The 25,222-nt window shown below is 59.4% G+C and overlaps 1 protein-coding gene across 12 annotated transcripts in view; it reads left to right on the top strand.

Annotated features, from left to right (window-relative positions):
• Positions 1 to 23,954, top strand: part of PSTPIP1 (proline-serine-threonine phosphatase interacting protein 1) — a 42,146-nt gene extending 18,192 nt beyond the window's left edge. The window contains exons 2-17 of one of the 12 annotated variants that reach the window (XM_021940772.2): positions 4,654 to 4,754; positions 4,969 to 5,043; positions 8,372 to 8,505; positions 9,706 to 9,745; positions 11,908 to 11,942; positions 12,117 to 12,223; positions 14,464 to 14,526; positions 15,153 to 15,251; positions 16,133 to 16,178; positions 17,207 to 17,286; positions 17,890 to 17,988; positions 18,965 to 19,061; positions 19,539 to 19,629; positions 22,133 to 22,188; positions 22,438 to 22,562; positions 23,672 to 23,954. In XM_021940772.2, the coding sequence (XP_021796464.2) occupies positions 4,654 to 4,754; positions 4,969 to 5,043; positions 8,372 to 8,505; positions 9,706 to 9,745; positions 11,908 to 11,942; positions 12,117 to 12,223; positions 14,464 to 14,526; positions 15,153 to 15,251; positions 16,133 to 16,178; positions 17,207 to 17,286; positions 17,890 to 17,988; positions 18,965 to 19,061; positions 19,539 to 19,629; positions 22,133 to 22,188; positions 22,438 to 22,562; positions 23,672 to 23,803 (1,380 nt within the window). In that variant the 3' untranslated portion in view covers positions 23,804 to 23,954. Of the gene's footprint in view, positions 1 to 4,653; positions 4,755 to 4,968; positions 5,044 to 8,371; positions 8,506 to 9,705; positions 9,746 to 11,011; positions 11,157 to 11,836; positions 11,943 to 12,116; positions 12,224 to 14,463; positions 14,527 to 15,152; positions 15,252 to 16,132; positions 16,179 to 17,206; positions 17,287 to 17,889; positions 17,989 to 18,964; positions 19,062 to 19,538; positions 19,630 to 22,132; positions 22,198 to 22,428; positions 22,563 to 23,671 lie in introns of those variants that run through there. The other 11 variants (XM_021940770.2, XM_021940771.2, XM_021940769.2 and 8 more) reach the window with 11 other exon arrangements.
• The last annotated feature ends 1,268 nt before the right edge of the window (positions 23,955 to 25,222 follow it).

Raw genomic sequence — 25,222 nt, 5'->3', positions numbered from 1 at the left:
GGCACCTGGGCAGGTTTTTTGGCGACCCTGCCCCGCTACAGTCCCTAACCACTCCGTTCCCTACAGCCTTCCACTTCCAGCCCCTCCCACTGCACCCAATAGTCTGCTCCACTCAGCTGCTCCTTAGGGTCCCTCTCTCCCTGTCAGGCTGTTCTCATGGACAGAATTACCAGGCAGCTCTTCCTGGCTACCTTCCACAGCCCCCACTTGGTTCCCAGGGAAGATTTCGGTGCCAATTCTTGGACATAGCAGATGGGAACTGGGACCAAAACCCAGGCGTCCCCCTCCAAGGTTGGAGGCTTAGCTGTCCTCTGATAGATGGTGTATTCTGGAGTGCCAGGCAAGCGAGCGTTTGAAAAAGGCTTTGCTCTGCTTTAAACGGACCCTCTGGTGGAGGAAGGTGTGTAAGGCGAGAGGGGAGGTGAGGAGGTGACTCACTTCTTCCAGCCTGGCCTCTGCTGAGGGAAGGTGTTTCTGGTGGGGGAGGTGGCGGACAGGCGGGTAGGGCTCGGGGAGCTGCTGCTCGCTGAACTGCCACTGGGTGACAGGCCCTGAGTGTGGGGCTTTGCAGAGAGGCGAAGTAATGGGAAGTTAACAGCCAAGATCGTGGCTTGGGATATCTGGGTTATATCCTGGCTGCATCCTGCAGGTCCCTGGGCAGACTGGGTAACCTCTCTGGGTTACCCTTTCCTCATCCATAAAATGGCAGTCATCATCCCTAGCCCAGTATCCGCCTTGTGGTGAGCCCTGATCTTGAGTCCACTGTTCTCACCTATGCACACCATTTCACTTGCTTCTCAGGACACCTCTCTGTGGTGAGAACTATTAGGCCCATTTTCACAGGGAAGGAAACAGGCTGAGAAGGGCCAGGGTCACGGGAGGTGTGAACCCACATCTAGTCGGTCAGACCCTTCCCAGCCTCTTAGACAGGCCCTAGGACCCTCTCTGAACTGTGGTCCATACTAACAGGACTGTGCCCTAGAGGGGTGGGCTGTCAGGGCCTGAAAAGGGGTTAGCCTCCTGCCCCCACTTCCACAATGAGGAAACGAGGTCCTGAGAAGTAAAGTGGCTTGCTTCAGGCCCTGATGTCTGTGGTCTCGCCCCTGCAGCCACCAAGAGTGTTATGGGCATGAAAAGGGGGAAGTGGTGGTAGGTACAGAGGGTGCTTCTCCACTCAACCGGTGGGGGTGTGGAGGGCCCTGGTCAGCTCACAGGCCTGGGCCATGGCTCACACCAACACCCACCAGAGAATGAAGCCAGTGGGCTATCTCTGGACAGAACAGGCCACCCAGGCCTTGGCCACACTGCCTCAAGGCAGAGGCAGGAATATGTTTCCTCCCAAGAGCCTCCTCCTGGAGTTCTGGGATGCAGCCTGGAGCCGATGGCCACACACCATGCATGGCGAGGGCTGGGTCCCACATCTGGCTCAAGTGAGCCTCCCAGAGGAAGGGACTGTGCCCGCTCCCCACCTGACACCCCTAGTCCAGGACAGGTTGTCCTGGGTGCCACATGGCTGGGCCGTGACCACTGGCTGTTCACTGGTTCTCCAGGGCTGCACTCCTCTGACCCAGCCTGGGCACCAGGCTACCCTCTGTGAATCTACAGTAACCAAATTATAGCCCAAAATACAGCTTTGATTTGAGGTGGAGATAATTTGAGTAATCATTTTCAAGAGTTATTTTTTCGAATCATGTTTGGACGTTCCAAAATAGAAAATGGTTCCTGGGCTGTCTATTAAATGGCTGATGTAGGTATATGGTTTTGGGGACAGGTTGACCTGGGTTCAGATCCCAAACTCTGCCCTTTGCCCATTGTGTGGCTTTGGGCAGTCTCTTTCCTTGCTTGGGCCTCCTGTCCCCATCTTTGCCTCCCAGGATGTGTGTCATGGTCAGGAAGATAACGCTATGATACCCTGTGATACCCTGGGTGCAGTGTGTGCCAGGTGGACTTGATAAATAGAGATTTCACAAAGGGCAGGGCCACAGGCAGCATTCAGATGATGGAGGTCGGACAGGAGGAGGGGAGAGGGAGGTAAGAGTGGGGGACAACTAGGGTAGGGCCCCTGGGGGTGATGCTGATGCTGGGCCTTGGGTGGCAGACCCACACGACTGATTAAGTTGTAGGATGGTGGGTTCATTCATTTCCTAAACACATCCTGAGCCTGACTCTCCCAGATCAGAGCACTGAGTCAGACCCATGCCCTTGAGGAGGTGGCAGGGGTGGGGGTGAAGGAGGAGGACGTGGGCTGGGGGAAGGGGTGCAGGGCTGGGAGCCATCGTGAGCAGCCCCTGGAAAGTCAGGCACTTCCTGGGAACCGCCCAGTCCTTGTGACAGTAGCTCACTCAGCCACAGCCCCTGCCAGCAGCCCAAAGCTCTGAGCGGGGGACTGGGCAGGATCCTGGAGCCTGCAGCCTCTGGGGCTTGAGCACGGTGGTCGCAGCCTGCAGGGCCTCTCGCTGCTGTCTGACTCCTCCTGAATGGCCAACGTAGGTTCAACTTGCTTCTCTTTCCACTCTGGGGGCCTCCATGAGGACAAAAGAAGGGTTCCCTTGGCGTGAGGGCTGGGTGTGGGCTGGGCTCCAGGCGGCCACTCCAGAGGTATCAGGAAGAAATGACAGGTCCCCTGAGAGTCCAGATTCTCGTCCTGACTCTGCAGCCTCAAGCAAGCCATTTCCCTCTCTGGCCTCCGTTTCCTGAGGAGTAAGGGGAGCCGCACAAGGTGGCTCCCGGTTCTGGGGTGGGGGGATCTGTGGCATTCTGACCTGAATGCTGGTATCCCTCCAGGCAGGGGCAGGAGGCTGAGGCCCCAGATTTGTTTTTCTTCCCAGCCACCGGGGGCTCCGACCTGAGGGTCTGAAGCGAGGGCAGAGGCTCAGGGATGGGAAGGGGAGGGCTACGGGCTGCAAGCAGCTGCCCACCGTAAACCACAGAAATGGAAGCCTGGCCCAGGCTAGCCCAGTGACACCAACCTGGACATGGGGGTGGAGGCCTGCCTCTGAGGCTGGGGGCACAGCTTCTGGCCTTACAGGCTAGACACCCTGCTTGTTGCTCTGTGGGAGAGCTAAGCCTGGGCCAGGCCCTCCTCGGGAAATTCTAGGGATGTTTATGGAGGGGGTAGGAGCTTGGGGTCCTAAGTGTCCTACAGGCCAGGAGAGTCCACCCTTCTGAGCTTGCTGATGGTGGACTGCAGTTGGTGGAAAGCGGGGGTGCTGTTGGGGCAATTTATGCCATTGCTACCCCTCCCTGCTACTTCTGATTCTCCTTAGACCTTGGAGAATACCTTCTCCTTCCAGCACCTGACTCAAATGCCTCTTCCTGCAGAGAGCTCTCCTTGATTTTGACTCCATCCCTGCTCCCCTCACACCCCTAAGGTGGCGTTTGAGGGGAGACATGGGTCAGGGGAAGGAGCGCCAGGCTTTACCTGAGTCAATGTTAAGTGTGTGCGACCCTGGAGTGTGTGTGACCTTGGAGACTGTAATGTGTGTGGTCAGGGGAGCTGCGACTTCTTGCTCCAGTCTCTGAGGCTTTAGGGGTCCTCAGGGATAGAAAGGAAGACAGACTAGGTGCAGAATGTCAGGCCTGCCTTGGTTCAGTTGGTGACAAAAATCCTGTCTCCCCAGCACCTCAAGCTGCCCTGGAGTAAGCCTGCACGCAGCGACTGGGAGAGCTTAGGGGGTTGTGGCGGGGAGCCTGGCCCTGGGACCCATTCCCCAGGCCTGGGAGTGTCCTGGGAGACCTCTGTTCCTTCATAGTCCTTAAAGACTACCCCCCTCCCCCAACTCCTCACACCAGCTTCCCACACCAGCAGCTCAGACACACACCTGGAACCCACTGCACAGGGAGAAAGGAGAATTGGGTTGGCCAGAACGACAGCCAGGGCAAGCTGGCCAAGTGCCAGGCACCAGAGGGTAGCTGTCCCTGGAGAGTTCTCTGAGGCTCCCCACCCCACCCCAGTCCAGAGGTGGATGTAGGGTGTGTTTGCGTGTGCTCTGGCCTTGACTGAAGTAACCCTCCATGACCATCTCCCTGGATCTGTATGAGGGGCGTTTCCTGAGCCCACGGAGAGCCCAGCGTGGCATCTGGCACATGGCTGGTGCCCAAGAAACTGCAGTTGCTGTGATGGTCATGGAGACTGCACAGTGCTGAGGCAAAGGGCAGGGACTCCAGTCAGACACCCTGGGGTTCAAGGCCAGGCCAGCCACTTTGTAGCTGGGCCACTCTGGATGCGATCATGTGTCATCCACCTGCACCTCGGTTTCCCCACTTAGCTGAGATAGGGATATTGGAAGGGTGGCACCGTGAGTGAGCGAATTTCAGGGCTGACTGTCATCAGGGGGACTTAAGGGTGGCCCTTCCCATCTGCTATCTCATGCTGATGTGTGTCCTGTCCTGTGAGCTCTGATGCCAGGCCCGGCACCTCCAGCTCTGTCAGCTGGGTGGGGTTCACTTATGTACCTATCACCTCCGCAGATGTGAGGGGACCTCCTGTGTGCCTGTGTAAAGCCCGGTCTAGAGTCCCAAGAGCTTGCCCTGAGCAGGGGAGATAGAGGCAGGAGAGAGGCTGTTCCTGGAGATGGTGGGAGGGTCCCCACAGGGCTGTGCTTGGTGTTGCCTGGCCGTGGCCCTCAAGTGTCCTTCTGTCCTGTGTCACAGTGCAGGGACTTCACAGCCCACACGGGCTACGAGGTGCTGCTGCAGCGGCTTCTGGATGGCAGGAAGATGTGCAAAGACATGGAGGAGCTACTGAGGCAGAGGTGAGCTGCTGGGCAGGCCACGGGGAGCACAGGGCAGGAGACAGGTGTCTTCCACTCAGCTCCTGGGGCAGTGGCCGAGGCCCCCATCCCAGCCAAGCCATGTCAGAACATGTCCTGCTTTAAAAAAACTCTCCTGTGTTCCCTCAAACCTGGGCCTCCCCCAAAGAGGGCAAGTCACTGATGATCTTTCAAATGCCCTTTTTTTTTTTTGCAGGGCCCAGGCGGAGGAGCGGTACGGGAAGGAACTGGTGCAGATCGCACGGAAGGCAGGAGGCCAGACGGAGATCAAGTAAGAGCTCCCAGGCCCTTGGGCTCACTCCTCTCCTCTGCTGGCAGTTTCTGGGCCTTTAAATGAGGTTTAGGGCTCCCTGGCATGGGGGAGGCTGGGCAGAACCAGGGTAGGTCTGGATTGCTCATGAAGCATCGGGACTCCTCCTTGGTGCCTGGTTATCGGGCATTCAGGGTGAGGCCAGGTTCTGTGCGGGAGGAAGCCCGAGAGTCTGAGTGCTGGAAAGGGTCTGGGCGGGGGAGACAGGAGGCCATCCATCCTCAGTCATTTGCAGTACAGCCTGCACCAGCCTGGGTGGCCTCCACTGAAGTCCTGAGGGGCAAGTGACAGGCCTCTCCACTGGTGGCCCAAGCCCCCTGCAGCACTGGCTCAGCATGGGCTTCAAAGATGGAGATGTAGCCAGAGACAGGGGTCCAGGAGGGGACACACCTGGGTTCCGGTGCCAGCTCCTCATCCCCCAGCTATCTGACCATGGGCTGGCTGCTGACACACTCCGTGGCTCCATTTCCTCATCAGTGATGGGATAGTAACGCAGCCCTCCTCAAAGGAAGAAGTGGGCTCAGGGGCTTAGCTGAGGCCTGGTTAGAGGGCAGGCCATCAGGGGAGTGGCTCTGATGAAGCAGGGGTCTCCAGCCCCGCAGGGCTCTGCACGAAGACCACTGGGGTGGGAGGAGGGGTGAGGAGATCAGGCTGAGTTCAGGACAGAACCACCCTAACAGTGGAGTGGAGGGGCTGCTCTGGGGAAGGCCCCGACTGTCCCCCTGGGTGAGGACAGAGCCAGGTCGAGGGGAAGACAGACCACCGGCCTCCAAGTTCTTGAAAGGTCTCTGCAGAGTCCTCCTGCCGAGGGGCCCTGAGACCTGACCTTGCAGCTGTTGTGGAACCCCTTCCCCTCCTGCCTGCTCCCCCGAAACAGGAACTGAATGTGCCATACTCTGAAGGTCCCCCAAAGACACCAGGCACCCTGGCGGCTCCTGCTTCCAACCAGGAACCAGAGATCACAGGAAGGCTTAGATGTGGCATGAGCCATGTGTGAGGCCAGAAAGTGTGCACGCAGCCCTGGGAGGACGGAGGGCTCCAGGGAGTCCTTAGAGCTCTGGTCCCAGCTCGGCCGATGTGAGCTGTGGGACTGTGGGCAAGTCGCCTAGCTTCTCCGAGTTTGTTTCTCATCTCCCACTCCAGTGAGCTGCTGTGCAGATCAACAAGAACATGGTCTGAGGGCCTCGCAAGGGAAGGGCTGAGGGCCGGGTGCAGACTGGGCACAGAGGAGGGCTCAGAACATGGTGAGGAGTGAATGGGTGTATGCCTTCTGCAGGAAGCAGTGCCCAGAGCTCTCAGTCAGGTGGGGAGCAGCTGTGGAGGCCTGGCAGCACAACCAAGGGAGCCCCTCCTGGCCTCCTGGCCTCCCGGCCTCCCGGCCTCCAGGCCAACTGGAAGATAACTTTCCCAGAAAGAGAGGGTACCTCATGGGGAGAACTCAGAGACTCAGAAGAGGTGGAGAGGGTGGCCCCGGCAAGGCACGATGGGAGCCAGGCTGGAGTGAGTCTGTGTGATGCAGGCTCAGGGGATTGTGAGTCACAGGGGATTTACAGCAGGGAAGGAGAAGCTATTCACAAAGAAAATACAGTGGGGGTGGGGGGCAGGGTGGGTCACGGGAAGGGGGAGGTACACAACATCTTGCTCCATTTGTAGAACTAGAAGAAGGGGCCAGGTGGAGGCGGCCCTGATTGCGCCGTGGTTATTCAAGGCCAGGTGGGACAGGGTCTGCCCTGACTTATCCCTTGTGTGGCCCTGGATGATGCTCCCTGTCTCTGAGTCCAGGGTCTGTACCTGTGGAAGGGGATGGTCACTTGGAGAGGTGTTCTGGGCAGTCACAAGGACAAGCAGAGAGTGCCCAGCCACAGGGGTTCACTGCACACAGTGGGGCTGTCCATAGTGTTGCTGTTGACCCATGTGGCATGAAGTAGTGTTGGTGAGGCCATGCAGCTGTTCCTTACAGTGTAGGCCGAGCATCCATCTTCCATCCATTTAGACACCATTTAATTGAGGACCTACTATGTGTCATGCCCTGGATGGGTCAGGAGGATTCACTAATTTAAAATAAAATAAAATAAAATAAAATAAAATAAAATAAAATAAGAGGGCTTTGCCATTCCTTAGCCAGAGTCCAGCACACTGAGGGTGACTTCCTTCTCCTTCCTAGTCCTTTGCATTAGGGTCCATTTATGCATCTCCTCCAGGCCCATCTCCTCCAGGAAGCCCTCCCAGATATCCTGCCTTGCCTCACTGTCAGTCTTGGCTTAGACCCGGTTACCCCTACCCATGCCAACCTGAAGGGCTTTTGGTGGGGAAGTGTGAACAGGTGAACAGTGGCTGTGGACCTGTTTCCTCATCTTGGACTCCTTGGGGGTGGGGAGTGTTGGCCCTCAGGAAAGTTGGCCTGGCTCTTCAGCATGGGGGCTGGTGGCCCACCCTCCAGGGCCCATCTCTGAGTAGGGGAAGCTCCTGGCCTCCCTGAGGCCCACAGCTGTCCCCCTGGTCTGTGGGATGCTCATTCCCGGCCCCTTGCAGAACAGGCAGGGGGTTGGGGGATGGGAAGACTAGGAACAGGGTGCAGAACGAGGACAAAAGTCAGGTGGTTAAGTGACCCCATAAATAGCCTAGTGAGCCCTGAGGGCAGAACTGGCCAGCTTCCCCAGCCCCACTGCCTGAAGCTGTTGCATTTCGGCACAGTCCCCTGACTTCAAACCAGCCAAGAGCCACCCTCAGGCCTGGAGGCTCAGGCCACTGAAATTAACAGGAGGTTACATCTTAAGTGATTTTTGACATGTACCTCCTTCACATGTTAGCTCAGCAAACATCCGTGGGGCAGTGGTAATGGAGGATGGACAAGTAAGACCCAGTCCCCAAACTCCAGCAATGCCCACCAGCGTGAAGGTGCATTTTAAAGACAGCATTAGGGCCAGGCGCTATGCCTCACGCCTATAATCCCAGCAATTTGGGAGGCCAACCTGAGGTCAGGAGTTCGAGACCAGCCTGGCCAACATGGTGAAACCCCGTCTCTATCAAAAATGTAAAAATTAGTTGGGCATGTTGACGCGAGCCTGCAGCCCCAGCTACTTGGGAGGCTGAAGCAGGAGAATCACTTGAACCCAGAAGATGGAGGTTGCAGTGAGCCCAGGTCGCACCACTGCACTCCAACCTGGGCTGCAGAGTGAGACGCCGTCTTAAAAGAAAAAGACAGTGTTAGTATTTGCAGGGGGCTTACCAATATTGCTGACGTCATATGTCCAGCCCTGCAGAGACTTTGCCTGACTCTCCTTTCCAGCCTCTGGGCCTTTGCTCCTGCTGTTGCCCTGTTGCTCCCCTGTCCGGTCCCACCCATCCCTCAAGGCCTGCCTGAAATGCCACCTCCCTCAGAAAGCTGTCACCTCCACTCCCCTATTGCTCCTCCTGCATCAGGTAAGGTGCTGGGGGTGCTGCATGCCCCCGGAAGTTGCACAGGACAGGGGTTTGGGAAACAAAGGAAAATCAAGGCAAGGCCAGCTTCCTGTAAGCCTTCTGTGGTCACCAGTGAGCAGGCACAGCCCCCAAGGGGTGCAGGTCTGAATCCTCACGTCCCTGCCTCACCCCCACTTGCCACAAACCAAAAATGCTGTGGTTTTCCTGTCAGAGAGATTTTTAATTTTTTTTTCATGGTCTCTCTTCCTCTGAACTCAGAGAGAATGACGACATTGCTGAGGATATTGGCGGGAGACAGCCAGGCCCTGTTCCTGTCAGATGTCCCCTGATGCTGGCTCACTGTGGACACAGCCTCAGCACAGGGAGGCGAGAGGGCTACTCCTCTCAGCCGGTGGGCAGGCAGCAGGGACACAGTGGGGACAGAGCAGGAAACACACTGGAAATCTGGACTGTATATGAGCACAGAATTTCAGACTGAGCTTCCTGAGAGCTGAGTCAAAAAGGGCAATGGAATGAGTTACACATGAAGGCACTGGTAACAGATGGCAGGAGATAGAGGCCTGTGCAAGACCCTGTCCTTGACATGCGATGGAGACGCAGTAGAGGCACTCAGGGAGATCTTGACAGTTTCCCTGCGCAGATGGCGGGGAGGAAATGGGAATTTCATGGGACAGAGAATGACTTTTTGCGGCCCCCAGACCCTCCACAAGATCAGAGCTCAAGGCTGTTCACTTTGGGAGTTCTGGGGCAAAGCTGGGCTCCTCCTCTCATCCACAGAGCTGAGGCTGCCTCCTTGAAATTTTTTCTGGGGCCAAGAAAGGGAGGAGTGTTCTGGGCCTTGTTGTGTGAGCTGAACTAGGGTGGCCTGATGGTTCCAGCAATGGGGACAGGATACCTGGGGCAGGAAGGCCTGCAGCCCAGGTGACAGCAAGAGGGGGCCTGGAGGGGCCAGAGCCTGCCTGCCCAGGTGCCCCAGACAGAGGCAGCACCAGCATCTATGCAGCCCCCAAGGCCTAGCCAGGTCATAGGGGCAAATGGGAGTTCAAGGTGAGCACAGACCATCACTGTCAAGACTGTCCCAGGGGTGGGACAGAGGCCGAATGTCCACCTGGCAGTGCTGTGCATTCAGGCAGGCTCTCAGCTTTCAGGTGGGGGCTGGGAAAAGGCCCAGCAGCTGCCAGAACCTGCGATTCCTTACAGCACCCTGCAGACTGAGACCATGGACCGGGGTGGCCCACAGGTGGGTTTGGGGTTGAGAAAGTCTAGATTATGAGCCTGGGGACAATGAGGAGGAGAGCCGGAGAGCCAGGCATTGCCCCTGTCCTCAAGGGCTCATGGTTCAGCAGGGTGACAGACATCCACTGGGTCAGTCCAAAGTGACATCAGTGCTCAGAAAGGACAGGAGAGGATGCCAGGCAAAGATGCTGCAATGGAGATGGGCACATGCAAAGGCCCTGAGGCAAGAAGGAGCCTGGCACCTGGAAGGAATGGGGGGAGGGGCAGAGAGCAGGGCTGACAGGTGGGAGGTGGAGGTGGTAGGGCAGGGGCTGCAGCGGTGGTGGCGGCTCGCGGGGGACAGGCATGAGATTTAGGAGATAAAATAGAAGGTGGAGGCAAGGAAGGGAGAGGACAGAGCCCGGGGTGACTCCTGGATTTCTGGTGTGTATAACTGGTGGACAGCAGTGTCTTTGCTGAGAGGGGAGCCCTGGGAGAGGAGAGGTTTGCAGGACAGGTGCTGAGTCCGGTTTTGGACATGCTGAATTTGAGGTATCTGTCAGATGTGAGGCCCAAAAGCTGAGGGCTGGGCAGTGGATGTGCAGGCCCTGGGCTCTGGGAGGGGCTGGGCATGCTGTGGTCATGAAGGAGGTGCGGCTGGAGGGTGGTGTGTGTGAGGGCTGGGTTGAGGGTGGGGGGACCACGCTGTGACTGGAGGCCTCTAACTGAAAGAGGGGAACTGAACTGAGAGGCGAACTGACAGGAAGCAGAGGGATTGGAGGTGTCACTGCTGGTGAGGAGTCAGAGAAGAGTCCTAAGTCCCACAAGGGAAGGTGGGATCACCACACAGCCACCCCTCTCCTTCCTCTCCGTGGGTTCTGCCTCTTACTGTAGGGTGGCCACGGGTGCAGCTTCTTCACTCCTGTGACCCTTGGCTTCTCATCTGTGAAGTGGGATAAATAAAGGCACCTGTGCCAGCAGAGTTGCGAGGAGGTCTCGTCACTCAGGCCAGCAGTTCTGACGTCTGGATGGGCATCAGCAGCGCTTGGGGCCGGGCCCCAATCAGAAGCCTCAGACTCAGGAGGTCGGGGAGGAGCCTGAGAATCTGTATTTCTAACAGGCTCTGCGGATGCTGATGCTGCTGGTCTGTGGACCTCACTTTGGGATCCACGAGTTTAGGGCGAGGGGCCTGGCCCCCACAGATCTCCCCCAGACCTGGATCCCCACGCTCCTGCCAGGCTGCTGTTCCTCCTTGGCCTCTGCTTCCCCAGGTGTCTACTGAGAGGAGAAGTCCCCTGAGAAGCCTGCCTGGTGTGCTGCCAGCGCCACCCAGGGCTGTCCGGTGGGCGTCATGAGGTCATGTAGCCGCCAGGGGGCAGCCGAGCTGCTCCACAGAGAGGCTGCAGGGAGAGTCAGATAAAATACTGGATGCCCAGGTGAATGTGAATTTCAGATAAACAACAAATACTTTAAAAATAAAAATACGTTTTAAATACTACAAGGAGCATACTATATTCAAAAAGTGCTCGTTCATCTGAGATTCACATTGCACTCGGTGTCCTGTCTTTATGTGTTCATTCTGGCAGCCCCCGCCCATCATTCCCTGCCTCCTATATGTGGTGCTGGGCCCTCCTCTCCCTCCCTCCCTGGCAGACAGTGCCCACCTCTCACCTCCTGCGCCCTACCCTGCTGGCCTCTCCCACGGCCATCCAACCTCCTCCAAACATCCCCTGGGCCACCTACTGAGAGCCCATCTGAACACTGTCCCCTCCCCTGCAGCCTCACCCTGGGGGCATTTGGTACTTGCAGAGGAGGAGAGAGGGCTGTGAGTGTGGGAGAGGAGTTCAGGGGAGGGAGGCAGGGTCCTGAAGACAATCCCCTCTTCTCTAAGAATGCAGCCAGGCGCACAGATGGTTGGGGGGTGGGGCATCAGTACCTCCTTCTGCCACATTGCAGGGGGTTGATCGCTTTAATTTGCAGAGAGCTTTGCCTTCCAGAAATCAGTTTGGGGCCCCAGTGGATGGTCACCATCTGGCTAAAGGGTCCCTTGGTTCTAGAGTGACCCAGGGTCTTCCCACCAAAATAAAAGTACTCCCTACCCCCCTCCCCGCCCCAGCTGGGGATGGCCTGGACTTCAGGTTCCCACTGTGCTCTCCTCCTCCTGACCTGGACCCGTCTGTTTTGCAGCTCCCTGAGGGCCTCCTTTGACTCCTTGAAGCAGCGTAAGTCCCCCACCCTGGGGCAATGGGATCTTTTGGGGCTGGTGGAGGGTTTGGGGGGACAGAAGATGAGATGTTGGGGCTGGGGCTGGGCTGGCCCAGACAGGGGCGAGTTGTGGGTGGCTGAGGCCCATCAGATCTGACACTGGGGACCAGTATCCATGCTCTGCCCCCAAGAAATGGAGAATGTGGGCAGCTCACACATCCAACTGGCCCTGACCCTGCGTGAGGAGCTGCGGAGTCTCGAGGAGTTCCGTGAGAGGCAGAAGGAGCAGAGGAAGAAGGTGAGGCAGGTGTAGGAGGCAGGGGAGCTGCTCCCCCATTGCCAGCCTCTCAGTTGCTGTGGGGGTGGGGGCTGACCCTCCTGGTAGAGTCAGTGGAGGGTGGCAGGGGGTGGTGGTGGGACAGTACCCCAGGCTTTGGGGCTTGAGGGTAATCTGAAGTGGGTGGGGAGGGCAGAGGCCTGGCCACTGACACCAAGGCCAACTCTTAGTCCCAGAGCCCTGTAGAGGGTCCTTCCCGCCGAGCTGCCTCACACCTAGGAGGATCCTACTGCGGAAGACTCTAGAGGGTCTGTAGCAACTTGGTGGTGTCCAGAGGAGGCAGTCTAAGTTGTGGGGGTCACTGGAAACTGGTCTTGAGTCCAAGGACCGGGGCTGATTGTCCTGGAAAAAGGCAGACTTGCAGCCAGTCACCCCACAGGACTGCCAAGGCTGAGGGGTCAGACACAGATGGGTGGGAGAGTTGTGTGGCATTGCTTAGCATCCAAAGGTACTTCTCACCCATATGTAGGGCATGGCCATCCCGAGACAGAGTGACTGCATGAAAGTGAGGTCCCCATCATGGGAGCTGTGTAAGCACAGGCTGGCAGCTGCTTGTCAGGGAGGCTGCAGGGCTGGGGTTGGGGATGGGTTCCCTGGAGGGCAGGCAGGACGCAGGCTGGCTTGGAGGCTGGGCTTGGGCCTGTGAGGATGGGGGCTCAGCCTCTCAGGGCCGTAGTGATGAGGGTGGTGCCCTGCATAGGCTGGGAGGGCAGCACACAGACCCGCTTCTTGCTTGGGGAGGAAGGATCATTGTATACTGGCCGAAGAACTGAAAATGAAGACACAACTGAGCCTTCAAGGGGAGGAAGCTGTATCTGAGGCTGGGGCCAGGCTGGGCCTGGGTGTCCTGGCCATACCAATTCCCATCTCTGTGCCTCAGTTTCCCCCTCACAGGATGGGACACATATGTCTACCTCCCAAGTGCTGAGAACTCAGCCCAAGCCATGCTCCCCTCAGTCTCCACAGACAGGGCTTCAGCTCTGGTTAGCGGTTCTGCTGGCAGAAATGTTGCGTGGCTGGCTGTGCCACCTGCCCGTCTGCCAGCTGGGCTTTCAGGATTCTAAATGTGGGGTTCTGAGCAGACAGTGGGTCCCCAGAAGCCGGCCCAGGCTTGAGGTGCTGCAACAGACACCCTCTCTGAGTCGGGACCTGCCCACAGAGCCTGCAGAGAGCCTGCCAGGACGGAGGGACTCCAGCCCTGCTATTTTGAGCCATCCTGTGGCCAGAGGAGCTGCACTGGCTGCAAAGGCTGTTTTGGACAGAGCACTCCTTCCCCAAGTGGCCAGGGCCCCGCAGGCAGAGTGCTGTCTTGTGGAGTGTGCCATGTGTGTCTGAGCCTCTGTGTGTGTGTGTGCCACAGAGCAAGGACACATGCTCACAGGAGTGTACACATATGCCCACGCTCCCCTGCATGTGCCTGTGAGCATGTGTCCTTGTCCAGCCCTGCTTGGGTGTTTTAGGGTGTGTGTGTGTGTGTGTGTGTGTGTGAGTGCCTGTGCCTCGCTGGTCTCCCAGCTGGCACAGAACCCCTCCCCTGAGACCCCAGGCACAAACTGGCTCAGTTCTCCTCCTACCTCATAACCCAGTCGCTTTCCTGCCTGTTTTGCCTTCTGTATCAGAACAGGAAGCCTGGGAGGTGAGGGGAGGCTTGGCCCCAGACCTTGCTACAGGGGCCCAGTAGCCACTGTGCCCGCATGTGGCCTGAGGTTGTGTGTGGGTGACTGTGGGAGTGTGTACTTGTGAGTGGCATCTGTGGGTGTGCACAGGGATGCCTGTGATCATGCGTGTGCGCAGCTAGGGATGGGGCCGATGTGCCTCCGAGTTAACGAGGAGCTCTGCATGTATGTGTGTGTCATAGTGTGCATACATGTGTGAGCAACTATGATGCCTGCAGAGGCTCTGGGATGCAGGATGAACGACTGTGTGTGCACATGTGTGGGGCTGGGAACTCCCCAGCTGGAGATGAAGCTCTGGCCAAGGTCTGCAGCCAGGACCTCAGGGCACACCGATGCCCTGGGCTTGTCTTCCATTGTGAGGGTCACTGTGAAGCAGCAGGCTCTGGGGGAGGGAGGGCAGCCTGTCACCCCCTCTCCAGAGCCAGGAGAGGTGCTGCGCCTCATCCCAGGGACACCCCGTCCTCTTGGCCTAGGGGAGCCTCCCGAGGCCACTGCCCTCGGCTCAGAACCTCGTGTCCCCTGCAGTATGAGGCCGTCATGGACCGGGTCCAGAAGAGCAAGCTGTCGCTCTACAAGAAGGCCATGGAGGTGAGCGTCAGGGCCCGGGGCCGCGGCCTTCCCTCGAGGAGCTGAGAAGGGCTCAGGGTGCGATCCTGGGCTGTGGCCCCAGGCAGGGCATTTGGAACAGGCTGGCCTCGGCCTTGGTCCTGCAGGGCGCACCAACCTACGGGGTGCTTGGGCCTGCGCTGGGCGCCATGGTCCCGTGGGGATGGGCCCGGGCCCTTTCCTTGGGTGCTCGTGAATGAAGGGTAGATGAAGTCGGCTGGGGACTCTAAGGGTGGAGTGAGGAGGGACCCCTGAGCTGGATCCTGCGAGACGCTGGGCAGGAAGGGAGAGGGGCTCCTAAGAGGGCGCGGCGTGGCGAGGGGCGTGGCGAGGGGCGTGCCCTCGCTGAGGAGCACAGCCCAGGAGGCGGGGCCCGGGACAGGCCGTGCTGTCCTCAGTGGAGAGGACCTGGGAGCAGGACTGCCAGTACCCCCACACCTTCTCAATCTCCTTCCGGACCCCCAGATCCCTGTCCCTGGTGAGGATGCCCCCACTCCACCCACAACCCTCGCCAGGCAAAAAGGGAGGCTGGGCTCAGGGAGCCTCACTCCCGGGGCACACAGAGCAGGGCTGTGCAGCCCCCAAGTCACGCCCCTCCACACTCCCAGTCCAAGAAGACTTATGAGCAGAAGTGCCGGGATGCAGACGACGCCGAGCAGGCCTTCGAGCGCATTAGCGCCAACGGCCACCAGAAGCAGGTGGAGAAGGTGCGCTGAGCTGCTGGGCGGTGTGGGTTGCCCAGGGCTGGGGGCAGTGGAGGAGGCACGGAAGGGGTGCCGTAGACACCCCCAGGCAAGGTCTGCATGTGGGACACGCTAGCTGCTCAGCCCTCTCTGACCCCCAGTCTCCTCATCTGTGAAATGGGTTTCCTATAGAGAACCTCAGGGCATGGATAGGCAGGTCAGCTGGATCCCCTTTGCCACCATCAGGTGGCACTCAGGGACCCATTCCTCGGAGCAGGCCCACTGAGGCCCACGGGGCGATGAGAGCAGACGCCAACCCTCACACAACCTCGGAGAAGGGCTCAATAGGCCCATGTCACAGAGAGGAAACTGAGGCTCACAGTAAGTGACTTGTCTAAGGTCTCAGAGCCAGGAAGCTGCAGAGAAGGGACCCCCAACTCAGGTGGTCTAGAGCCCATGCTCCTGAGGCTGTGGCCCCTAGGCCAGAGTGGGGTTATCAGAGCTCCCAGAGCCCAGGAAACACATCACCCATTGCACAGACAGGAAGCCTGAGGCCCAGAGAGGGAAATGGCCCAAGGATGAGCTGGGGGCAGTCAGTCAGGGGCCAGGGCCCAAGTCCCAGCCAGGGCGCTCAGCGGTAGTTGCATCTCTCCTGTGGGTTGTGGTCCCACTCTTCACAGGCATCCTGCTGGGCTCGGTTCCTATCTTCATTCCCTTTCCATGGAGCTAGCCTGTGGTCCGCTGTGAGGGGAGGTTGCTCGTGGATGATGTTATCTGCCCACAGTTGGCTCCTGAACTCCCCTGCAGGGTGGCTGGGGAAGGTGTGACACTCACTTCAGGGCTGCCGGGGTGGGCCCGGGCTCCTGGGGCAGGGTCTCAACGCTGCTTCCCCTCTGTTTCCTCAGAGTCAGAACAAAGCCAAGCAGTGCAAGGACTCAGCCACTGAGGCAGGTATGTGGGCCCTGGCTGCCCCATCCGACCAGGGCAGAGGCCTGGGTGGTACTCCCCACACACACCTCTACACCCTGGGACACACACACTCCCACCTGGCTGCACAGTCATGGGCGCGGCGCTCTCATTCCAGAAACGTGCAGTCAAAATAAACGCTGTGCTCCCCCATTCGCCGGCCATTCTTGGCACTTCATGTGTTCAGTCCTCACAGCTGCCCTCCGAGGTGGCTGCTGTTATTATTCCCTTTCTCAACAGATGAGGAAACAGAGGCACTAAAAGGTCCAGTACTTGCCCCAGGTTACAGCCAATAAGTGGTGGGGACTGCATTTGAACCCAGGCCATCGGGCTTCAGAGCCCAGGACTTGCATGGCACAGCCCCAGAAGACAGGGCCGCTATCACATGCATGTGCGCACACACATTCAAGCTCGGGCACACGCACGTGTGCACATAGCCTTCTCTGGGCCTCTGTCCTTCACTTGATGCCCAAATCCTACCAACACCCTTGTCTCTGCTGGTGCCCCACCTACCCACCGGACACAGCGCCCACCCTCCTCCCTTCCCCTGGGAAGGCCTCTCCCTTGTGCTCTGTCTCTATCAGGACCCAGCTACTCTCTTGGCGGGGGGACAGGTGACCTCCAGAGATCTGGGCACAGAAGTTGTGACCCAAGCCTGTGGGACTCCACCCCTCCTCCAGCACCCTCTGAGCTGCCCTCTCTGAGCCTCAGTTTCCCCTCTGGAAAGTGAAGTGGGGCGCCCAGAGATGCCCAGATGCCAATATTCTGGACTTGCATATATGAGGCTCCACTGCAGCCCTCAGGCAGCTCAGAGCACAGTTGGGGAGCAGAAGCAGTACCAGCATGGGTGGCCCTGACAGGCATTCAGATGAGGCTCCACCAGCTGCTAGGGCAGGTCCCACAGGGGAGGCGGGGCTCCCAGGGGGGAGGAGGCCTCCAGGATGGGACCCAGCAGGAGCCAGGGCTGGAGGAACTCGTGTCAGGGCCCTCCCTGAGGCTGCCTGCGCTTGCAGAGCGGGTATACAGGCAGAGCATCACGCAGCTGGAGAAGGTCCGAGCTGAGTGGGAGCAGGAACACCGGACCACCTGTGAGGTGAGTGGCCCACAGGGAGCCTCGCTTTCCCCAGCCGGGAAGTGGAAGACACCCATCCCTGCTCCAGCTGCTTCAAGGGGCCCAAGCGAGGCAGTGGGGGAAGGTACACGTTACTCAGTTACTCACTCATTTATTCAGCCTCCTGCTCACAGGCCTGTGCTGGGGCCTGGCCCTGGTGCTTGTCACCTGACCTTGAGTCCCGGGCCCCTTCATTGCAGGCAGGCATTCTTTCACCGTTTTTGTTGAAGCCAAAACTGAGACTTGGACAAAACCCACAGCCTCTCTGGGCGCTGCCGATGGACAGGGCCTGGGGGATAGGGCTCAGGACTCCTGTCCGAGGCTCCTCTCACTACCCCTCTGCCTCAGTGTGGTGCGGCCTGAAGGGAGGCTGGGGCAGGGACCCCCTGGGCAGTTCCACCTCCCTCCCTGAAGCCTCAGGGCTGGCCCAGAGTCGGGATGGGGACTCCAGGGCACTCTCCTTTGGATCGGGCTTCCAGCAGGGAGGACTGGCCTGGTCAGCTCTGGCTGAGCTGTGAACAGGGCCCAGCCTGGCCAGGCCCTGCAGCACCTCCTCACAGTTCATCTCCCTCCCACTGCCCCTAGGCCTTTCAGCTGCAAGAGTTTGACCGGCTGACCATTCTCCGCAATGCCCTGTGGGTGCACAGCAACCAGCTCTCCATGCAGTGTGTCAAGGATGATGAGGTGGGGACTGAGGGCCTTGGTGGGGTAAGGGAGGGCAGCCTCTAGGCAGCAAAGTGCCCAGGTCCGTCTGAGCCAGTCAACAAGCACCTGGTCCTTTGTGGTCCAAGCTTGGCCCCAGGGGTCTCAGGCCTCAGCAGCTCAGCCTTTGCCCCCAGAACCCCAGGACAGGAGATCAGTACCACAGGGCCAAGGCTTCTCTGCCTGGAAGATGGTGACTCTGTGGTTCCCCTGCCATCTGACTTCCTCCTCATGCCTCAGAGCCACAGAGCACCTGCTCCCTCTGCCAGGGATGGGAGGGGAGGTGGACATAGCCCTCAGAGGCTGGCGGAAGCTGGAGGACCCTGGCTTCCTCTGCTTCCCACATCTCCAGGGTGTCCTGGTTCCCCTTACTGAGCCCAACCTGCTGGGTGGGTCCTCCTCAGCAGAGAGGGCCCCCCGCCAGGGGCCCTGAGCTCTGTTGATATAGCCCAGCGCATGGCTCTCCCGGGCAGCCCTGGCCCCCTTGCCTGCTGTGTTTCCTGCCTGACCCTCCTGTCCAGGACTGTGGGGATCGATTTTCTTGTTGTTTTTGCCCAAGTGACTTGAGCCCCCTGCTGCCTCCTCGCCTCCTCGAGGTGGAAGGGTGAGCTCTGGATCCACTCTCACTAGCCCCAAGACCTGGCTGTGCTGCATGCTCGCTCTGTGACCTTGAGCAAGTCACTCTCCTGTGAGTTTCCTCATCTATCCAATGGGAAAAGTGGGGTCTACCTCAGAGGACAGGTGTGAGTTAAGTCCCTTGCACAGGGCCTTGCGCATAGAAGGTGTTCAGGAAACAGGAAGCTGTCAGCCAGGGCTGTGACCCCTCAGGATCAAAGACCCTGAGCTGCGCACAATGTCCTGTGAGGAGGCCAGTGGGTGGGGGCCGCTGGCCAGAGTTCAGGCCCACAGAGGGGCAGAGTGGGTATCGGGCTGCAGCCTCTGCTCTTTCCTGCCCCAGCTCTATGAGGAAGTGCGGCTGACGCTGGAAGGCTGCAGCATAGACGCTGACATCGACGGCTTCATCCAGGCCAAGAGCACGGGCACCGAGCCCCCGGGTGAGGACCAGCCTGTGGACAGCACAGCCTCTGGGTGCACTGAGCCCCTGGGAAGGCCTGGCCCTGAGCCTCAAGTGCCAGGACAGGGCTAGGGTAGCTCATAGCTCCCTTTCAGGCAGAGGAGCCCTAGCCAGACCCAAGGGGTTGTGGGGGGTTGGGTCCCAGCCCTGCAGCCTCCTCTCAGGCAAAGCTAAGGGCACGATAGCACTCAGAGGAAGAGGTGGGGATGGGGATTGAGGTGAGGAGCTCCCACGGCCCCCACTCCCCGCCTGTTTGGTTCTGCTGGATCACGGGTCCAGAATATTAGGTCTTGGTGGTACCTACAGTGGGGTCTCTCATGGGAGCAAGACAGGCACCTCCCCAGGCACCAGGGTGGGCCAGGGCCAGATTGGGAACGTAGGGCCCCAGCTGAGTCTCTGGCAGGGCCAGAATGGGGTGTTGGGGGCTGCCCTGGGCCTCACAGCTTGCTGTCTGCAGCTCCGGTGCCCTACCAGAACTACTATGATCGGGACGTCACCCCACTGACCAGCAGCCCCAGCGTACAGCCATCCTGCGGCATGATAAAGAGGTGAGGCCCCAACAGACGATGTGACGGCCTGAAGCTGGGCCAGGAAGTGGGTCAAGCCCCTCCTCTGCACCTGGCCCTTCCTCGTTCACTGAGCACCTACTATGTATCTGTATCTGGTGCCCAGTTAGGTGCTGGGTACCCTGTGGAGACAAGATACATTCAGTTCAGCCTATGGAGCCCTCAGCCCGAGGGACCCAGACACTAAGTGAATAATCACATCCCAATTATTCAGCAGGGGATGTGCTCTGAGCTCTGCGGAGGCCCCTATGCTGGCTTCCTTGTCCCTGGGGCCTCGCGTGAGCCTGGTGCCCTGTCGGGCTGCAGTGGCAACGCTGTCTGGCTGGAGCAGGACTGGGGCATCTGGAGAATTCTCCAGGCTTCTCCAGGGTCCCTTCCCTGGCCTGGCTGCAGTCAAGTGCCAAGGTCCTGGTGCCGGGCCTCAATGTGTGACCTGGGCAAGTCATTCGCACTCTCTAAGGCCAGGGCCCTGAGTGTTGGGGTCAGATTCAGAACCTAAGGACTCTCCTGGTTCAGGCCTTGAGTGACAATGGTGACAGCCCATTGGGAACACTATAGCCGGCTCAGGGAGCCCTCGTAGCCAGGCCTTTGAGGGAGGCCATGTGCCCTGTCTATGAGCATCCACAAGGGTCTGTGGGTTTCACGTGGTGCCTGTGCCCCCACTGCCATGCTGCCACTCCTCTCTCCAGCCAACCTTCAACCAAGAGGGCCCTGCCTCTGGGAGGTAGTGGACTGTGGGGAGGGGCTGATGCAGTTCCTGGCCCTTCGCAAGGACCGGCTCATTCCAGGGCCTCAGGAGCCCCTGGAGCTTCCTACTCCTGGGAGGCAGAGGCTCGTGGGAACCACCGGTGCTGAGAGCGGTACACACACACACCCCTTTGAGAATCTTATGAAAGCAGTGGCCCCAGGGCGCAGCACATCCACAGCCTCACATGCTACAAAAGCTTGTGAGACTCAGGCTTCCCTGCACCTGGTGAGGACCTGGATCCCAGCAAAGGTGGTCATTTAAGCAACTGGACAAAAGAGCTCACCTGAGGCAGTATCAGGAAGGGGTGGCCCCAGAGAGGATTAGAGAGAGAGGTCCTGCAGGGCGGAGGGAGGCCTGGCTGCTGGAGGGGGCTGGTCAGGCCTCTGGATGGGGCAGCTAGAAGCCAGGCAGGGCTGGGAAGAGGTGGGGGTCAGTGGCTGAGAGTCAGAAGTATAGACAGTCTGGGAAAAAGAGGTGTGGGGCAGGCAGCACAATGGCTCAGCAAGCCTTGCACACCTTTCCCCCTGCTCTGGCCGCTTCCTCCTCCCGTCCCCAGCCCCTGCTGGCTCTCACCCTGTCCTTTGCTGCCTGGGGCGCTGGTGCGTGTCTGCCCGCCTCTGTTGGTGTCAGGCCCTCCCATGTGCTGGGTCCACGCATGTCCACCCTGTGCATGTGTGTGCACTCCTAGGGCCTTGGCCCTCGGCCCCTCATGTGGGAAAGGTCCCCCACATGCCACCTTGAATTGCAGGGCTGCCTCCCACAGGCCCCTGAGTCATGGCTCAGCCCCTCACCTGCATTCAAGGTCCCTCAGGGTCTGGTCCAGTCCCTATTTCAGTCCTGTCCCCCCCACACCCAAATTGGTCTGGTCCACTCCACAAACCCCACCTGTGCCGTGCCTCCTCCCCTGCACCTGAGTGCTCCCTCTCCTGGTCACCCGCAGTGCCTCATTCCCCTTCTCTCCTAGGAAAGCTTCACTCACCTTTGAAGACTCAGCCCCACCCCACCAAGAAGGCTTCTGGCCTTGGAGGCAGTGTCAGCCTCTACTTGTTGAGCCCTCACTACTGCCCACTTCAGGGGCTGCCCCCAGCATCTGCCTCTTCTGTTTTATTTTCCTTTATTCAGTAAACCTTCACAACCCCAGCTCAGTCCAGGCCTAAGCCTGGCACGGGGCAGGGATAAAGTAGCCCAGCGCTATCCCAGAACTCCTGTGCACAGGGTGGCTGAGCAGGCCCGCAGGGAGGAGGGCTGGCTCAGCCCAGGCAGTGGAGGCCTCAGCAGGGCACGTGAGCCAGGCTTTGTGTGGCAGTGCACCCCCACCCCTACTGGCCAGGGAAGCTGCTAGGGCAAGCCAGAGCAGGGGTCTGGAGGGTAAGGACTGGGTGTCTAGGCCTCAGCATGGAGGTCCTAGAACCCCCAAAAGGGCCATGGGAGTCTTCCCATGAAGCTGCAGCTTTGGGGGTTCTAGGATCCCCCCAAAGGGCCCTGCAGGGAGCAGGTGCTGCAGAGGGCGCCAGTGGAGGGCACAGCTGGGGAAGGAGGAGCCACCGGGACCACCTTCTGGGGGCCCTCCTGCCTGAGGGGCACCTCATAAATCACATCCATGCCAGGAGGCTAGGGGCAGCCCCAGCCCTGGCAGAGCGTGTGCAGCTCTGAGACTTCTCCGTGTCTAAACCCTCCTCCCGGTGGCACCCTGAGTGTGGAGCGGGGGCACTCATCCTCTTTCCTCCCCATCCCCAGGTTCTCTGGACTGCTGCACGGAAGTCCCAAGACCACTTCGTTGGCAGCTTCTGCTGGTAAAGGGGGTCAGGAGGGGACTCCCAAACACACTGATCCAGGGGGGAAGGAAAGGTCTCCCACGTGGCACAGATGGGGCCACTGAGGCCCCTCAAGGGGAAAGGTGTGTCCCCCAAAAGCAAGTATGGAGAGCGGAAGGAAGAGGCAGGGCCCAGCATGGAGAAACCCTATTCTAGCAGAACCTCCAGGGGCCAGTGTCCCCAGAAAGGGGAGGGGTCCATGCCTCACCCTGCTCTCAGCCTCCACAGAGACCCTGACCCCCACCCCTGAGCGGAATGAGGGTGTCTACGCAGCCATCGCAGTGCAGGAGATGCAGGGAAACCCGGCCTCGCCAGCCCAGGAGTACCGGGCGCTCTACGACTATACAGCACAGGTGAGGCCTCCACACCCTAAACCCACCTGTGCCACCTCCCCTGCACCTGAGCGCTCCCTCCCCCATTCAGTGCCTCGCATCCTCATCTCTCCTGGTGGTTTCACTCATCTTCGAGCATCCTCTCCTGCTCAGGAGGGCACATGTGCCCGAGAGTTATGTCCACACTAGCAAGGGCACCTGGGAGTGTGCTCGGGCATGAGCTCTGAGAACAGCACCCAGGGCTTGGGGGGCCTCAGCGTGCATGTACTGACTGGAAGCTGGTGTGCAGCAGGCCTGTGTCTGCCGGGGCCTGTACACAGCACACATGTGGGGCACATGGGCCTGTGCCGTCCACACAGGCTGGGCGCTGCGTGGTACACACATGCGGGGAGCTGGCAGAGCCTGGGGTTGCCTGCAGGTCATAGCTTGAGGGCCAGGCTCTGCGCCTTTGGGTCAGGGCCCTGTCCTCTGTGGCCATGGGTGTGGAAAACTGTGGCCAGAATCAGTCTTGCAATCGTGCCAGGATTGATTTTCTGATGTGCATAGGGTGAGGATGTACCAAGGCAGCCACAGGGCAGCTATGAGAGAGGGTCCACTCTGCTCCCTGCTTGAGGGGAGGGGTGCATACCCAGGCCTCACATCCACTGGACTGAGGCTAAGCACCCCCCATGGCCAGGCAGGCTGGGTGTGGGCTCCACTGACAAGGCCAGGGCTCGGGGAGGTAGGGAAGCCAGGCCAGGAGAGTGACGGGGTACTTGGATGGCAGTTGCTACCTGGGGCTGGGGACCACAAAGGGGAGGCTGTTAGGTAAGCTTGGGCGTGTGTCCTGGGCTTGGGGTGTGATGCATACCCCTGGCCCCTGACATGCTCCAGTCACTGCGTCTCCAGAGTGGGAGAGGGGAGGTACAGGTGGGGAAGAAACCCAGGTTGGGGGAGGCCTATGATGACAAACTGGGGTGGATGGGAAGCCAGGTCCCTTGGGTTACCCCCATCCTGTGTCTCCAAGGGGCTGCCCCAGCAGGCAGGGACACAGCTCGGCATGCCGCATTTACTGCTGGGTGGGGGAACACCAGGCCACGCCCCTCCCCGCAGGCCCTTCTAGCGTCATGTGCTTTCAATCTCTTGGCCAGAACCCGGATGAGCTGGACCTCTCTGCGGGAGACATCCTGGAGGTGATCCTGGAAGGGGAGGATGGCTGGTGGACCGTGGAGAGGAATGGGCAGCGTGGCTTCGTCCCTGGTTCCTACCTGGAGAAGCTTTGAGGAAGGGCCAGGAGCCCCCTCGGACCTGCCCTGCCAGTGGAGCCAGCAGTGCTCCCAGCACTGACCATGCCTTGCTGGGGCCCAGAACCAAGCGTCCCCAGCCCTGAGAGACATCCTGTCTCCCAGAGAATAAAGGAGTGCGTTCTGTTCTCCTTGGTGTGCTGGGGTCTTTCTCTCCTTCTCCTGCTCCAGGGTCCGAGTGCTCAGTTCAGAGGAGGTAAAGGAACAAGGGAAGGAGCCTGGACGGCGGAGCTCCCCAACTCAGCCAAGGCTTCAGCTATAGTTGGAGGAGAAGAGGCTTGGCCCCAGTTACTAGGAGCTCCCAGACCGCCAGGGAGACACATTCACACCTGGACAGAGGATACAGGGTTGCAGGAGGATGTGGCAGGGGCAAGAAGGGGTTCAGCAGGGCTGCAATGGGGAGAGCAGGCGTCTTGGGGACGGAGAGTTGAGCAGGTCCACAGCCGGGCAGCAAAGGCCAGAGCAGAGCAAGTGCGTGGGCAAAGGTGAGGTTGGGGGTACATCCAGGAATATTCTGAGGACTCAGTCTGGAAACAGGAAGCTAGTGATGGATCTGTTGGAGAGGCCATGGTGGAAGCCGAGGAAGGCAGGCTTGTGGCTTATGGGTGCCAAGTGGGGCCCGGGGAAGCCACTGTTGTCCGTGACACTCCTGTCAACATGGCAACCCTGGCCGAGCAGGGCTCCAGACCCCAGGCAGAGAGGGGCACAGGGGGGGCCTTCAGTCCTTTTCTCTTTTTGGTCCCAGGAACATAACTTCCACCACTAGCCAAGCCCTGCTCCAACCATGATAGGCTTCATCCATGCCAAAGGCATTTGGGAGTGGGTGTGGGGGAGAGGGCCCCTGGCCCTCAGTCTTGGGGGTGGCCAAGTCGGCCCACCCCACACCCGCCTGGGATCCCCACCCCGCCTCGGAGGCAGGCAGGTGCAGGACTGTAAGGGGTGGGAGGGGGGACACAGTGGTCCTCTGCTGGGACCATGCTGACGAGCTGCTGCAGGGCACTGCTGTTACCCGCGGACTGTCTTCATCTGGATTGCGAACTGCTCGGCCTCTCCTCATCCATACCCTTTGAGGACTGCTCTCTACGGACACAGCTCTGTGCCAGGCCTAGGGAGGGCTGGATTTGCCCTCAAATCAGAGGAGCAAAGCCTCAGTCTGCTCCATGCAAGGAACTCTTGACCCAGTAAGGGGACCACACGGCCCAGAAAGTTTAAGAACTCTACAGGAAATGTCCCAGTGCACAGAGATGTCACCAAGGTTTCTGGGAAGAGGTGGCCCTGAACACGCAAAGGAGATAGGGAGACTCCTTTCTGCTCCTTCTTGCCTCTGGTAGCTCCACCATGACAGGGAGAGAGAGAGTGAGTGTGTGTGTGTGTGTGTGTGTGTGTGTGTGTGTGACA

The sequence above is a fragment of the Papio anubis genome, chromosome 7 (assembly GCF_008728515.1).
Source record: "Papio anubis isolate 15944 chromosome 7, Panubis1.0, whole genome shotgun sequence".
NCBI lineage: Eukaryota > Metazoa > Chordata > Mammalia > Primates > Cercopithecidae > Papio > Papio anubis.
This window is presented reverse-complemented; position numbering and strand designations above follow the sequence as displayed.